Source organism: Stenella coeruleoalba, assembly GCF_951394435.1.
Source record: "Stenella coeruleoalba genome assembly, chromosome: 17".
NCBI lineage: Eukaryota > Metazoa > Chordata > Mammalia > Artiodactyla > Delphinidae > Stenella > Stenella coeruleoalba.
In genome coordinates, this window is record NC_137163.1 from 32,725,139 (window position 1) to 32,741,853 (window position 16,715).

The window sequence follows — 16,715 nt, forward strand, 5'->3', positions numbered from 1 at the left end:
CTTCAGACTGGAAAGGCAATTCAGAAGATTACTAGAATGAGTACTCAAAGAAGGATAGAGGTACCTTTTATATCATTACTTTCAGTAGCCTTCTACAACAAATCTTTCAATGAGGCTATTTTGGAATTCTGAAGCCTTTGGGGGCATCTACATACCAATTAGAATAGGTAAAACAGCTTAAGATAAGAGCTCTCTAAAATTTTAACAACTTGGATGTTTCTCCAAAGGATCCATGGAGCTAGCCCTCCAAATATTTTTCCTGCTAATCTAATTTTAGAAAAATATTACCACTGTTGTTTCCGGTAAACGTTGCAGGCACAGATCCAGAAGACTGCCGGCTTTAACTTCACACTCAAAAGCATTTTGGAAAAAAAAAAAAAAAAAAAAAAAAAAAGCATTTTGGAGTGTCAAAAGGACCCCAATTTGGCCATTTCAGGGCCCGATTTCCTTTAGTGCCCAACTGAGTACTTGCAAGAATACATAAACCCAGCTGGTATTCCCACAGGTGGCTGTTTGCACGGGCACAATTTCCCAGTATTAATTTCGTAGCCTAATTCAGATATGAGATATGATCTGAACAACTTTCTGAGGACAGTGTGGTGGATCACATGTGTGCTGCCTCTGAGTCTAGCTTCCCAAGGAGTTATCCTTGGATGGGTTCGACTTCTTTTATGTGGCTTGGTTTCTCCCTATGATGGCCTAAAACCGCCATGGGTGGTTGGGGGGCAGGGTTATCAGCCTCTGTCGTGCCCCCTGGTTGAGCAGTACTTACTTTATGGTCATAGTGGGGTTCCCCTATAGGACTGCCTTGTGGCCAGAAGGAGCAATATGTCCCTTTATTCTTCCAAGGTGAATAATTCATTATTCAGTCTCTTATTTCAGTAGTAAAAGTTTTGTTCAAACCATGTATCAACTCATTCTTTAAAATTTAAGCCAAATTTAACAAAAACCCAGCCACCTATGAAAGGAGGTGGCCACAAAGGAGGTTGGAGAAGTAGTCATTACACTGGTGGGGAAGAGTGCAGGCTGGGAGCCAGACTGTCTGGCTTCAAACTTCAGCTTTCCCATTTTCTGTTTGACCTTAGGCAAATCACTTTACCCTTCTCTGTCTCAAGTTTCATCATCTGTAAAATCAGTTCCTCTGGAGCCATGCCTGAGATGGGAATTCTTGGGCAAGTATTTATTGAGGAAGTGCCCTTAGAAGAAATTTATAAGGGAGTAAAGAAAACAGCATTTGGCAGGGGAAACAGAGTTTTCAGAAGTTCAGCCTCAGCCTGACCCAGCAGGGCACTCTGCAGTATGGATGGACCACAGAGGTTGTCCTGCCCAGAGTTGAGGGGCTGGGCTATTATGTTCCCATATCAGGCAGTCCTTGACTACCCATGGTGTGGGAAGGAGGAGATGGAGGGCTGGCTGGGTGCCTCTCCTCCAAGGGCAATCCTCCAAGTAAGGTGGAGGTATGAGCTATTAACCAACACCTGCAGCAGCTGGGCTGTGGGTGCACCAGTCCTGTAAAAGGGATTTGGGTGGGTGGTCAACAGTATCTACTGCAAATGAGGATATTAAAAGTATGTAGCTCGGGAGACCTTCAAGATGGCAGAGGAGTAAGACGTAGAGATCACCTTCCTCCCCACGAATACATCAAAAATACATCTACATGTGGAACAACGCCTACAGAACACCTACTGAACGCTGGCAGAAGACCTCAGACCTGCAAAAAGGCAAGAAAATCCCCAGGTACATAGGTAGGGCAAAAGAAAAAAGAAAAAAAAAAAAGAGAGACAAAGGAATAGGGATGGGTCCTGCACCTCTGGGAGGGAGCTGTGAAGGAGGAAGAGTTTCCACACACTAGGAAGGCCCCTTACTGGCGGGGACAGGGGGTGGGGAGGTTCAGAGCCACAGAGGAGAGCGCAGCAACAGGGGTGCAGAAGGCAAAGTGGAGAGATTCCCACACAGAGGATCGGTGCCAACCAGCACTCACCAGCCTGAGATGCTTGTCTGCTCACCTGCTGGGGTGGGCGGGGGCTGGGAGCTGAGGCCCGGGCTTTGGAGGTCAATTAAAGACCTAAATGTCAGGCCAGACACTATAGAACTCTTAGAGGAAAACATAGGCAGAACACTCTATGACATAAATCACAGCAAGATCCTTTTTGACCCACCTCCTAAAGAAATGGAAATCAAAACAAAAATAAACAAATGGGACCTAATGAAAAGCTTTTGCACAGCAAAGGAAACCATAAACAAGATGAAAAGACAACCCTCAGAATGGGAGAAAATATTTGTCAACGAGGCAATTGACAAAGGATTAATCTCCAAAATATACAAGCAGGGGGGAGGGGAAGATGGCGGAAGAGTAAGACGTGGAGATCACCTTCCTCCCCACAGATACACCATAAATACATCCACACGTGGAACAACTCCTGCAGAAGACTTACTGAACGCTGGTAGAAGACCTCAGACCTCCCAAAAGGCAAGAAATTCCCCACGTACCTGGGTAGGGCAAAAGAAAAAAGAATAAACAGAGACAAAAGGATAGGGACAGGACCTGCACCAGTGGGAGGGAGCTGTGAAGGAGGAAATGTATCCACACACTAGGAAGCCCCTTCGCGGCGGAGACTGCGGGTGGCGGAGGGGGAAAGCTTCGGAGCCGCGGAGGAGAGCACAGCAACAGGGGTGCGGAGGGCAAAGCGGAGAGATTCCCTCACAGAGGATCGGTGCCGACCGGCACTCACCAGCCCGAGAGGCTTGTCTGCTCACCCGCTGGGGCGGGCGGGGCTGGGAGCTGAGGCTCGGGCTTTGGTCGGAGAGCAGGGAGAGGACTGACGGCGTGAGCACAGCCTGCAGGGGGTTAGTGCACCACGTCTAGCCGGGAGGGAGTCCGGGAAACCGTCTGGAGCTGCCGAAGAGGCAAGAGACTTTTTCTTCCCTCTTTGTTTCCGGGTTCGCGAGGAGAGGGGATTAAGAGCGCGGCTTAAAGGAGCTGCAGAGACTGGCGCCAGCCGTGGCTAAAAGCGCGGACCCCAGAGACGGGCATGAGACGTTAAGGCTGCTGCTGCCGCCACCAAGAAGTATGTGTGCAAGCACAGGTCACTATCTGCATACCCCCTCCTGGGAGGCTGTGCAGCCCGCCACTGCCAGGGTCCCGGGATCCAGGGACAACTTACCCAGGAGAACGCATGGCGCGCCTCAGGCTGGTGCAACATCACGCCGGCCTCTGCCGCCGCAGGCTCGCCCCACATCCATGCCTCTCCCTCCCCGCGGCCTGAGTGAGCCAGAGCCCCCGAATCAGCGGCTCCTTTAACCCCGTCCTGTCTGAGCGAAGAACAGACTCCCTCCGGTGACCTACACACAGAGGCGGGGCCAAATCCAAAACTGAGCCACCGGGAGCTGTGAGAACAAAGAAGAGAAAGGGAAATCTCTCCCAGCAGCCTCAGGAGCCGCGGATTAAAGCTCCACAATCAACTTGATGTACCCTGCATCTGTGGAGTACCTGAATAGACAACGAATCATCCCAAATTGAGGAAGTGGACTTTGAGAGCAAGATTTATGATTTTTTCCCCTTTTCTTCCTTTCGTGAGTGTGTATGTGTATGCTTCTGTGTGAGACTTTGTCTGTATAGCATTGCTTCCACCATTTGTCCTAGGGTTCTGTCCGTCCGGGTTTTTTTGTACTCAAAAAAATTTTTTTCTTAATAATTATTTTAATAACTTAATTTTGTTTTATCTTTATTTTATTTCATTTTATTTTATTTTATCCTCTTTCTTTCTACTTTTTCTCCCTTTTATTCTGAGCCGTGTGGATGAAAGGCTCTTGGTGCTGCAACCAGGAGTCAGTGCTGTGCCTCTGACGTGGGAGAGCCAACTTCAGGACACTGGTCCACAAGAGACCTCCCAGCTCCACGTAATATCAAATGGCGAAAATCTCCCAGAGATCTCCCTCTCAACACCAACACCCAGCTTCACTCAACGACCAGCAAGTACACTGTTGGACACCCTATGCCAAACAACTAGCAAGACAGGAACACAACCCCACCCATTAGCAAAGAGGCTGCCTAAAATCATAATAAGGCCACAGACACCCCAAAACACACCACCAGAGGTGGACCTGCCCACCAGAAAGACAAGATCCAGCCTCATCCACCAGAACACAGGCACTAGTCCCCTCCACCAGGAAGCCCACACAACCCACTGAACCAACTTTAGCCACTGGGGACAGACACCAAAAACAACGGGAACTACGAACCGGCAGCCTGCAAAAAGGAGACCCCAAACACAGTAAGATAAGCAAAATGAGAAGACAGAAAAACACACAGCAGATGAAGGAGCAAGATAAAAACCCAGCAGACCTAACAAATGAAGAGGAAACAGGCAGTCTACCTGAAAAAGAATTCAGAATAATGATAGTAAAGGTGATCCAAAATCTTGGAAATAGAATAGACAAAATGCAAGAAACATTTAACAAGGACCTAGAAGAACTAAAGAGGAAAGAAGCAATGGTGAACACCACAATAAATGAAATTAAAAATACTCTAGAAGGGATCAATAGCAGAATAACAGAGGCAGAAGAACGGATAAGTGACCTGGAAGGTAAAACAGTGGAGATAACTACTGCAGAGCAGAATAAAGAAAGAAGAATGAAAAGAACTGAGGACAGTCTCAGAGACCTCTGGGACAACATTAAGCGCACCAACATTCAAATTATATGGGTCCCAGAAGAAGAAGAGAAAAAGGGACTGAGAAAATATTTGAAGACATGATAGTTGAAAACTTCCCTAATATCGCAAAGGAAATAGTTAATCAACTCCAGGAAGCACAGAGAGGCCCATACAGGATAAATCCAAGGAGAAACACGCCAAGACACATGTAAATCAAACTATCAAAAATTAAATACAAAGAAAACATATTAAAAGCAGCAAGGGAAAAACAACAAATAACACACAAGGGAATCCCCATAAGGTTAACAGCTGATCTGTCAGCAGAAACTCTGCAAGCCAGAAGGGACTGGCAGGACACATTTAAAGGGATGAGGGAGAGAAACCTACAACCAAGATTACTCTACCCAGCAAGGATCTCATGCAGATTTGATGGAGAAATTAAAACCTTTACAGACAAGAAAAAGCTGAGAGAGTTCAGCACCACCAAACCAGCTTTACAACAAATGCTAAAGGAACTTCTCTAGGCAAGAAACACAAGAGAAGGAAAAGACCTACAATAACAAACCCAAAACAATTTAGAAAATGGGAATAGGAACATATATATCGATAATTACCTTAAATGTAAATGGATTAAATGCTCCCACCAAAAGACACAGACTGGCTGAATGTATACAAAAACAAGACCCGTATACATGCTGTCTACAAGAGACCCACTTCAGACCTAGGGACACATACAGACTGAAAGTAAGGGGATGGAAAAAGATATTCCATGCAAATGGAAATCAAAAGAAAGCTGGAGTAGCAATTCTCATATCAGACAAAAGAGACTTCAAAATAAAGACTATTACAAGAGACAAAGAAGGACACTACATAATGATCAAGGGATCAATCCAAGAAAAAGATATGACAATTGTAAATATTTATGGACCCAACATAGGAGCACCTCAATACATAAGGCAAATACTAACAGGCATAAAAGGGGAAATCGACAGTAACACAATCATATTAGGGGATTTTAACACCCCACTTTCACCCATGGACAGATCATCCAAAATGAAAATAAATAAGCAAACACAAGCTTTAAATGCTACATTAAACAAGATGGACTTAATTGATATTTATAGGACATTCCATCCAAAAACAAGAGAATACACATTCTTCTCAAGTGCTCATGGAACATTCTCCAGGATAGATCCTATCTTGGGTCACAAATCAAGCTTTGGTAAATTTAAGAAAATTGAACTCGTATCAAATATCTTTTCCGACCACAACACTATGAGACTAGATATCAATTACAGGAAAAGAACTGTAAAAAATACAAACACATGGAGGCTAAACTATACACTACTTAATAACGAAGTGATCACTGAAGAAATCAAAGAGAGGAAATCAAAAAATACCTAGAAACAAATGACAATGGAAACACGATGACCCAAAACCTATGGGATGCAGCAAAAGCAGTTCTAAGAGGGAAGTTTATAGCAATACAATCCTACCTTAAGAAACAGGAAACATCTCGAATAAACAACTTAATCTTGCACCTAAAGCAATTAGAGACAGAAGAACAACAAAACCCCCACAGTTAGCAGAATAAAAGAAATCACAAAGATCAGATCAGAAATAAATGAAAAAGAAATGAAGGAAACTATAGCAAAGATCAATAAAACTAATAGCTGGTTCTTTGGGAAGATAAACAAAATTGAAAAGCCATTAGCCAGACTCATCAAGAAAAAAAGAGAGAAGACTCAAATCAATAGATTTAGAAATGAAAAAGGAGAAGTAACAACTGACACTGCAGAAATACAAAAGATCATGAGAGATTACTACAATCAACTCTCTCCCAATAAAATGGACAACCTGGAAGAAATGGACAAATTCTTAGAAATGCACAACCTGCCAAGACTGAATCAGAAGAAATAGAAAATATGAAGAGACCAATCACAAGGAATGAAATTGAAACTGTTATTAAAAATCTTCCAACAAACAAAAGCCCAGGACCAGATGGCTTCACAGGTGAATGTATCAAACATTTAGAGAAGAGCGAACACCTATCCTTCTCAAACTCTTCCAAAATATAGCAGAGATAATAGATGCCACTCAGAAAGGAAATTGCTCCCGGTTCATGAATCACAGCTGTGAACCAAACTGTGAGACTCAAAAATGGACTGTGAACGGACAACTGAGAGTTGGGATTTTTACCACCAAACTGGTTCCTTCAGGCTCAGAGTTAACATTTGACTATCAGTTCCAGAGATATGGCAAGGAAGCACAGAGACGTTTCTGTGGGTCGGCTAATTGCCGGGGTTACCTGGGAGGAGAGAACAGAGTCAGCCTCAGAGCAGCACGAGGGAAAATGAAGAAAGAACGATCTCGGAAGAAGGATTCGGTGGATGGAGAGCTAGAAGCTCTGATGGAGAATGGTGAGGGTCTCTCTGATAAAAACCAGGTGCTCAGCTTATCCTGGCTAACGGTTAGAATTGAAACTTTGGAACAGAAACTTACCTGTCTCAAGCTCATACAGAACACACATTCACAGTCTTGCCTGAAGTCCTTTCTGGAATGTCAGGGGCTGCCTTTGTTGTGGATCTGGATGGCAGAGCTACGTGATGGCCGGGAAAGTAACCAGAAGCTTCAGGAAGAGATTATAAAGACTTTGGAACATCTACCCATTCCTACTAAAAATACGTTGGAGGAAAGCAAAGTGCTTCCTATTATTCAACGTTGGTCTCAAATCAAGACTGCTGTCCCTCAGCTGAGCAAAGGAGATGGGTATTCTAGCGAGAATACATCACGTGCTCACACACCACTCAACACACCTGATCCTTCCACCAAGCTGAGCATAGAAGCTGACACAGACACCCCCAAGAAGCTAAAGTTTCGCAGACTTAAAATTATAAGTGAAAATGGCATGGACAGTGCGATCTCTGATGCTACCAGTGAGCTAGAAGGCAAGGATGGCAAAGAGGACCTTGACCAGTTAGAAAACGTCCCTATAGAAGAAGAGGAACAACAGCTACGCACTCAACAGCTGCCTGAGTCTAAAGTTGATAGTGACATTGCTGTGGAGGCCATTAAGCTACCCACATCTGAACCAGAGGCTGACACTGAAATAGAGCCTAAGAGAGCAATGGCACAAAACTAGACGAACCTATTGCTGAGGAAACACCATCCCAAGATGAAGAGGAGGGTGTATCTGATGTGGAGAGTGAGAAGAGCCAGGAACAGCCACATAAAACAGTAGATATAAGTGATTTGGCCACCAAGCTCCTGGACAGTTGGAAAGACCTAAAGGAGGTATATCGAATTCCAAAGAAAAGGCAAACTGAAAAGGAGAGCACAATAACTGAACGAGGAAGGGATGCTTTGGGCTTCAGAGATCAAACAGTTGCCCCAAAGACTCCTAACAGGTCAAGAGAGAGAGACCCAGACAAACAAACTCAAAATAAAGAGAAAAGGAAACAAAGGGGCTCCCTCTCACCACCACCTTCTGCCTATGAGCGGGGAACAAAAAGGCCAGGTAGCAGATATGATACACCAACTTCTAAAAAGAAAGTACGAATTCAAGATCGCAATCAACTTTCTACAGAGGAGCGTCGCAAGTTGTTTGAGCAGGAGGTAGCTCAGCGGGAGGCTCAAAAACAACAGCAGCAGATGCAGAACCTGGGAATGGCGTCTCCACTGCCCTGTGACACTCTTGGCTACCATGCCTCTCATCACCCCTTTGCTGGCTACCCACCAGGTTACCCCATGCAGGCCTATGTGGATCCCAGCAATCTTAATGCTGGAAAGGTGCTCCTCCCCACACCCAGCATGGATCCTGTGTGTTCTCCTTCTCCTTATGATTATTCTCAGCCCTTGGTGGGACATTCTACAGAACCCCTTGCTGCCCCTCCACCTGTGCCCATGGTGCCACATGTGGCAGCCCCTGTGGAAGTTTCCAGTTCACAGTATGTGGCCCAAAGTGATGGTGTGGTACACCAAGACTCCAGGGTCACCGTCCTGCCACTGCCAGCCCCAGGCCCAGTCCAGGGACAGAATTATGGTGTTTGGGATTCAAACCAACAGTCCGTGAGTGTACAGCAGCAGTACTCTCCTGCACAGTCTCAAGCAACCTTATATCATCAAGGACAGGCTGCTCCAACTGTCTATGGTGTGACGTCACCCTATTCACAGACAACTCCACCAACTGTACAGAGTTATGCCAGCCAAGTCTTCAGTACATCCAGGGACAGCAGATTCTCACAGCTCACCCACAAGGAGTGGTGGTACAGCCAGCCACAGCCGTGACTACAATAGTTGCACCAGGGCAGCCTCAGCCCTTCCAGCCACGTGAAATGGTTGTGACAAATAACCTCTTGGACTTACCACCCCCATCTCCTCCCAAACCAAAAACCATTGTCTTACCTCCCAACTGGAAGACAGCCCGAGACCCAGAAGGGAAGATTTACTACTCCCATGTGATCACAAGGCAGACTCAGTGGCATCCTCCTACTTGGGAAAGCCCAGGAGAGGATGCCAGCCTTGAGCATGAAGCTGAGATGGACCTGGGAACCCCAACATATGATGAAAATCCCATGAAGACCTCAAAAAAGCCTAATACAGCAGAAGCAGATGCCTCCAGTGAGTTGGTTAAGAAAAGCAAACAAGTATTCAGAAAAGAGATGTCCCAGTTCATCGTCCAGTGCCTGAACCCTTACTGGAAACCTGACTGCAAAGTGGGAAGAATTACCACACCTGAAGATTTCAAACACCTAGCTCGCAAGCTGACTCACGGCGTTATGAATAAGGAGCTGAAGTACTGTAAGAACTCCGAGGACCTGGAGTGCAATGAGGATGTGAGACACAAAACCAAGGAGTACATTAAGAAGTACATGCAGAAGTTTGGGGCTGTTTACAAACCCAAACGGGACACTGAATTAGAGTGACCTTCAGGGCCAGGGTGGGAGGACGTGCAAGCTGGTAGGAGAGACTCTGGGGAGAAGAAATCCCGTGGGCCCTGTCTCCCCACCCCACTGTCAGGGCTGTGCTACTGATGACACATCACCCTGGGGAATTCAAACCTGCAGAATGAGCTCACAAAAATGAGCTCCATCTACAACAAGCGGTCCCTGGTTGTGAGCTGTTGGTAGAGGCCATCTGAGGCAAGGGTTTAGGCCCTTGAGACCTTCCCTTCTGAGACCCCGGCCAGGCCTGACCCCACTCTCAAGGCTGGGCCTCCTCCTTGGCGGTGCTGTCAGCACACAGACTCATGCGCATCCCCACCCACGACCCGTTACCCTGACGATCTCTATTATATTTTAATGTCTATGTGAATATATTGAAAATAATTTGTCTTTCCTGGTTTTTGGCTTTTGTTTTGCTTTTAAGTCTCTGCATTCTAGGATCACAGAAGACTTTGTAAGGATGGTTTAAGTTGTCCTGCAAGGTTTAAGGTGTTATCATGTAAATATTCCAGAGCAGGCTGCCTTGTGGTTTCGGCCAGCCTTGTGCTATGTTGATAAGATTGATTTACTGCTTAAAATCACTTTACTTGGGGTTCCCTGCTGGCGCAGTGGTTGAGAGTCCACCTGCCAGTGCAGGGGACGCAGGTTCGTGCCCCGGTCCGGGAAGATCCCACATGCTGTGGAGCGGCTGGGCCTGTGAGCCATGGCCGCTGAGCCTGCGCATCCGGAGCCTGTGCTCCGTGACGGGAGAGGCCACAACAGTGAGAGGCCCGCGTACCACAAAACAAAACAAAAAAAACAAAAACATCACTTTACTTTATCCAATTTTTACTGAACTTTTTATGTAAAAAATAGAATCAATTAAAGAAAAAAAAGGATAAGTCTATGCCTTCAACTTCTAACAGGTGGAAGAGTTCTCAGTGCTTTCTGAGAATCTGCTTCCCAGGTTATAATACTCAGTTTGGCTCCAACAGAATTCCCTTTTTCTTAACTTGATAGTTAATTGAATTTTGGAGAAGGTGCGGTTGTAGACAACCACTGGCTGGTGAGAAAGTTTGCTGGGTTGCCTGTGCCAGAACTGGTTTAGGGTCATCTGATAAACAGGAAACAATCACCTAGGACACAGGCAAGCCAAGGCATCTAAGCAGGTTGCTGAGACAGCTGGGAGGTTTCTGCAGGTGCCAAGCCAGAGCAGACATTGCCCACCTTGGAAAGGTCTCAGGAAGAGCCCTGCAGGGGGCAGGAAAGTCAGGCCTGGTCATGCTTGGGAGTGTGCGTGGTGAGGGCTGTGGGTTGCTACAGCATGAAGGCAGAAGTACGCGGTGTGCCTCTTAAGACCGCAGCAAGGTGATCACCAAGGCTCCTGGGCTGGAGCTACAAGGTAGTCAAAGGACTGAGCACTCTGGGTGTGCAATTGGAGAATGAATTTGGAGCTGGGAAGCAATAAGTTCATAAGCAGCTCAGTCGACCCCTTTGACTTCTCAGCTTTCATATGCACCATTCTACACACATTTCAATGCCTGCCCAGCAAAGAAACTACATTTTAGCAAGAAACAGCTAACCCTCTGATAAGTGAAGTTCTTGCCCTTCCCCCAGGTAAAACACACACCCCAACGGTCATTGAATCCATTGCTGCCTATATTAATTAGGCCTCAATTTCAGTCTTAGGTCCCACTAAAGACTACACTGTAAAGTTGACCTTCACCTAGTGTTATATAAAATTAAAAATGGGAAGGAGAAGTTAGAATAAACACATACATATAGCAGAAAATATGCAAAGCTAGCAGCCCTGGTTTCTGTAGTTATTCACGAGGTCAGAGTTGACGTCTATAGCTTCCACCTTCACCCACTTATTCCCTGTTTTCCTTGCCCACAGCCAGAACCCACAGCTCCATCCAGATTCTTTACTGGTAGGATGATTCAATCCTTCCCTTCTGAATGGTCTGAATCCTCAATTGTCCTGCCTTTTTCCAGTTCCTGTAGCTTTCCATTGATCTTTACTGTTGGCATGGAAGTATTGAAGGGAACCTCAGAAAATCTCCTAGGTTCCAGAAAAAATCCTCCTTGCTTCCATTATAAAGGCAACCAATTTCCTGTGGTAACTGAGATCATAACACCAGTAGATTAACATTTTTCACCTGTTGGTTCAGTGGAATAAGGAGTGTAAGATGGCCAGGGGGCAGTCTGTGGTAGGCAGAATTCTAAGATGGATCCCACAATTCCTGCCCCCTGGGGCAAACACCAGTATAATTTCCTTTGAGCACTGTAGGGACCTGTAAATACCATTGGATATCACCTTCATGATTATACAACAATATGGCAAAAGGAATTTTGCAGATGAAATTAGGGTCCCTAATCAGCTGACTATAATTCAACGGGAGATTATCCTGGGTGGGTCCAACCTATCTAATCAGGCAAGTCTTTTAAAAGCAAAAGTTCTATTCTCCAGGATAGATCACATGCTATGCCACAAGACAAGTCGCAGTAAACTGAAGATCAAAATCATATGTTGGGCTGCACCCCACAGGCCTGCAAGGCTTGTAGTTGCCAGCCTCAAGACTGAAGAAAGAGCCTAGAGACAGCAACAGAGACATCAGTGACTTATTGGACAAGGGATCTTACACACCTGAAGCAAGGTCCTGGAGCAACACCTCACTGTTTGTGGCAGACAGCAAGCAGGACATGGCAGCAGTCTTTGCTACCCTGGGGAGGAGGAGGCTACCATTTATAGGGGGAATTAACGGTCAGGTTGGCTCATAAATCACCAGAGAGACCAGCAGCTGGGGCAGGAAGCAAGCACATAGGCAGTTACTAATTAAGCCCTATAATTAAGGAGATTGGATAGTCATGTGAGTGAAGCAGGTACTGGCTGAACAGGGGATACACAGAGCAAGAGGACAGTCATCTTGAATGGCGTGGTCAAACACTCCACCCTTACATACCCTGTACAACCTTTATAATCTCGGCCCATACTTCTTCTGCTATATCCCCGAGGACAGGTAGGTAGAAGTACAACTGCAACCAAACACCACAAATGCGATACAGACAGTCCAACAGGTGGGCTTTGGAACCAGGAGCTTATCAAGTCAATTTTTCATGGACTCTCAGAGGTTGACAATGGCATTTCGCTGTACAGCCACCAATCAAACTCGTTTCTCAGTGAGGCCACCATTGTCACCCAGTCCACAAACAGATTCCCTTCACTCAGAGTAGGCCAAGCTGCAAGATGTCTAACAGCACAATATAGGGAAGATCATGACCATTAAGCAAAATACAAGCAGTAACATCATTCTGAGGTAATGCCACCCCTGTCTACGCGTTTTGTCCTGGCCTGCAATACCATACCACCTGCCCACCCTCAGTCTCCACAGCCAGTGCCGAATACTGGAGAGGTGGTGTAACAGTACACAGGGTTAGTATAATGATGCCTCTCTACAGTAGAGGCCTGGATTAATTACCTTAGTAATCTGAGGTGGGGCTGGGGAGAAGACAGGTGAAATCTGTAAATCCCTTTCTGATCCTATTCCCCAATGGGACAGCAAACCCGAACCACTGAGGACTTACCTGCCAGTCCTCAGGGCTATTTATAATATGTTCTCCTGGGGATAGATCCTGTGAAGGGCAAAAATGAGTTGCTGTCCTGACCTGTAGTTGGCAACAGTCCTTCGGTGGTCAGCAGTTGAACTCGAACAGTGTTGACTAGTTATCTCCGGGTTAACATGGCGTCGGCACTGGGATAACTGCTCCTGGGATGTGTCCACGTGTTAAGAGTGAGTTTCCCACCTCAACTGTTGTTTAAGTAGTCTCTTCATAGCCCGGCAGCAGTGGGGTTGTAAGGCAGGTGGAAATGCCCCTGTACGTCCTTTGTATCGGCCCATTCCTGAACTTCATGGCCAATAAAGTAGATTCCTTGGTCACTATCGATGTCCACGGGGATCCTATATGTTGCATACAAATGAATAGTGGTTGTCTGCATGCTCAAAGAATCGGTAGGTTTTTTGTAATGTCTTCCACCTGTTGTGGTGTATGTAGACTGCATATAGCTGTTGTTCCATCACACTCTATCATTGCTCTGCCCCCTTCCATAGTGGGGACCAGAAGCCCAAGGGCACTCTTATTATGTTGCTGTTGCCACAGATCTCAACAAAACACTCCCGGGTAACAGGCTATGTTAATTCACAAGTCTGTCTCTGAATGCATATCCCTAAAGCCTGTGTCTCTAATTGTTTAGGGGTGGTAGGTCAGGGGTATGCTTGTATTTTGTAGATAATCCAGGTCCTTGAGTTTTGTCTCTATTCACCAGCCACCCCCGTGCAGTCAGATGAATGAGGAGCACTGGGCTCCCACTTTTAAACTGGGAAAAGACTGAGGTTAACAGGATATCATCAACATAATGGAAGAAAAAGACATCTCTCATGGTACACAGCTACCACCCCCACATGCTAGTAGATGGCCTCCTCCCGATCACCTCCACAACTTTCTGTTTCCCGTCCTTATGTCCTGACATCTCAGCTCCCAGGAGTTTTCTCACCCAGAGACAGCAACAGAGACATCAGGGATTTGTTGGACAAGAGAAACTTACACATGAAGCAAGGTCCTGGAGCAACAGCTCACTGTGCGTGGCAGACAGCAGGCAGGACACGGCAGCAGTCTCCACCACTCCGGGAAGAAGGCGGCTACATTTATAGGGTGAATTGATGCCAGATTAGCTCATCAATTACCAGGGAAACCAGCAGCTGCGGCAGGGGGCAAGGAGGTAGGCAGTTACTAATTAAGCCCTATAATTAAGAGGATTAGAGAGTCATGTGAGTAAAGCAGGGACTGGTTGATGAGGGGAGGTACAGAGAGCAAGAGAACAGCCATCTTGAGGGCCTGACCATACATCATAGCAAGCATCTTTTCTGAGCCAGTGCTATGAGACTAAAAATCAACTACAAGGAAAAAACTACCCAAAACACAAACACGTGGAAGCTAAACAATATGCTACTAAACAACCAATCGGCCATTGAAGACATCAAAGAGGAAATAAGAAAATACCTGGAGACAAATGAAAATGAAAACACAATCCAAAATCTATGGAATGCAGCAAAAGCTGTTCTAAGAGAGAATTTTATAGTGATACAAGTCTACCTCAGAACGCAAGAAAAATATCAAATCAACAATCTAACCTTACATCTAAAGGAAAAACAAACAATACCCAAAGTTAGTTAAGGAAAGATACCAAGATCAGAGCAGAAATAAATGAAATAGTGACTAAACAAAAAAATAGAAAAGATCAATGAAATTAAGACCTGGTTCTTTGAAAAGATAAACAAAATCGATAAACCTTTAGCCAGACTCATCAAGAAAAAAAGAGAAGGCCCCCCAAAATAAAATGAAACAAAAAGGGGCAGTTACAACAAACACTACAGAAGTACAAAGGATCATAAGAGATTACAATGAACAACTATATGTCAATAAAGTGGACAAACTAGAAGAAGAGGACAAATTCCAATAAAGGTACAATCTCCTGACTGAATCAGGAAGAAGTAGAAAATATGAACAGATGAATGACCAGGAATGAAATTAAGTCTGTAGTAAAAAATCTCCCAACAAACAAAAAATCCCAGACCAGATGGCTTTACAGGTGAATCCTACCAAACATTTAAAGAAGAGTTAACATCTACCCTTCTCAAACTAGTTCAAAAGATTGCGGAGGAAGGAACTCTTCCGAACTTATTCTACGAGGACAGCATCACCCTGATACCAAAACTAGACAAACAGAACACAAGAAAACAAAATTACGGCCAATATCACTGATGAACACAGATGCAAAAATCCTCAACAAAATATTAGCAAACTGAATTCAACAACACATTAAGAGGATCATACACCATGATCAAGTGGGATTTATTCCAGGGATGAAAGAGATTCAATATCTACCAACCCATCAGTGTGACACACCACATTAACAAACTGAAGAATAGAAATCATATGATCAGCTCAATAGATGAAGAAAAATCTTTTGACAAAATTCAACATCTATTCACAAAAAAAAAAAAGGCCACCTACTGAATGAAAGAAGATATTTACAAAGACAAATGTTGTTTGGTTTCACTTATATGTGGAATCTAAAAAACAAAACAAATGAATAAGCACAACAGAACAGAAACAGAGTCATAGATTCAGAAAACAAACAGCTGGTTGCCAACCAGACTTATCATGGCGATTATTTTGAAATGTATAGAAATATCGAATCACCATATTGCACAAAAGGAACTAACATAGTGTTGTAGGTCAATGAAGTTTCAAAAAGAAACAGACAAACTTATGGAAAAAGAGATCAGATTTGTGGTTACTAGAGGTGGGGACTGAGGGGAGGGGGAAGTGGATGAAAATAGTCAAAAGGTACAAACTTCCAGTTACAGAAATAAGTACTAGGGATGTAATGTACGTGATAAATGTAATTGACACTGCTGTATGTTATCTGTGAAGGCTGTTAAGAAACTAAGTTCTAAGTTCTCATCAGAAGGAGAAAAACATTTTTTTCTCTTTCTTTTATTTTGTATCTGTATGAGATGATGGAGGTTCACTAAACTTATTGTGATCATCATTTCAAGATGTACTTAAGCCCAATCATTATGCCATGCACCTTAAACTTATACAGTGCTGTATGTCAGTTATATCTCAAGGAAACTGGAAGGAAAAAAAAGTTTCATAAGATCCCATGCTGGCTAGGGTAGGGAGAACAGAAATTCTCCAACACTATTGGCAGGAGTGAAAATTGTCATAATAATTGAGGGTAAGTCAGTGATATATCAAAATTTGAAACATGCTTCCTCTTGGACCCAGGGATAATTTGCCCTACAGGCACTCTTGCAGAAATGCCCCAGGACATACTGTGTGTGCAAGGAAATTTCACTGCAGCATTGTTTGAAACAGCGGGAATAGAAAGCAATGTTAGCAGTCAGTCCGTCACTAGGGTCTAGCTAAATAAATGATGATCTATTACTACAATGGAATGCTGTGCAGCTGTTTACTACGATGAGGTAAACATACATTTGTCTACATGAAAAGACATTCTTGGGACTTCCCTGGTGATCCAGTGGTTAAGACTCTGTGCTTCCACTGCAGAGGGG

At 44.7% G+C, this 16,715-nt stretch overlaps 1 protein-coding gene across 1 annotated transcript; it reads left to right on the forward strand.

Moving 5' to 3' along the window:
• Positions 1–6,671: 6,671 nt before the first annotated feature.
• On the forward strand, positions 6,672–9,579 carry LOC307176348 (histone-lysine N-methyltransferase SETD2-like; the record flags this gene model as incomplete). Its single annotated transcript, XM_079902398.1, is given in 3 exon segments — positions 6,672–7,770; positions 7,773–8,852; positions 8,855–9,579. Coding segments are annotated over 3 exon segments (2,904 nt in total).
• Positions 9,580–16,715: the final 7,136 nt, after the last annotated feature.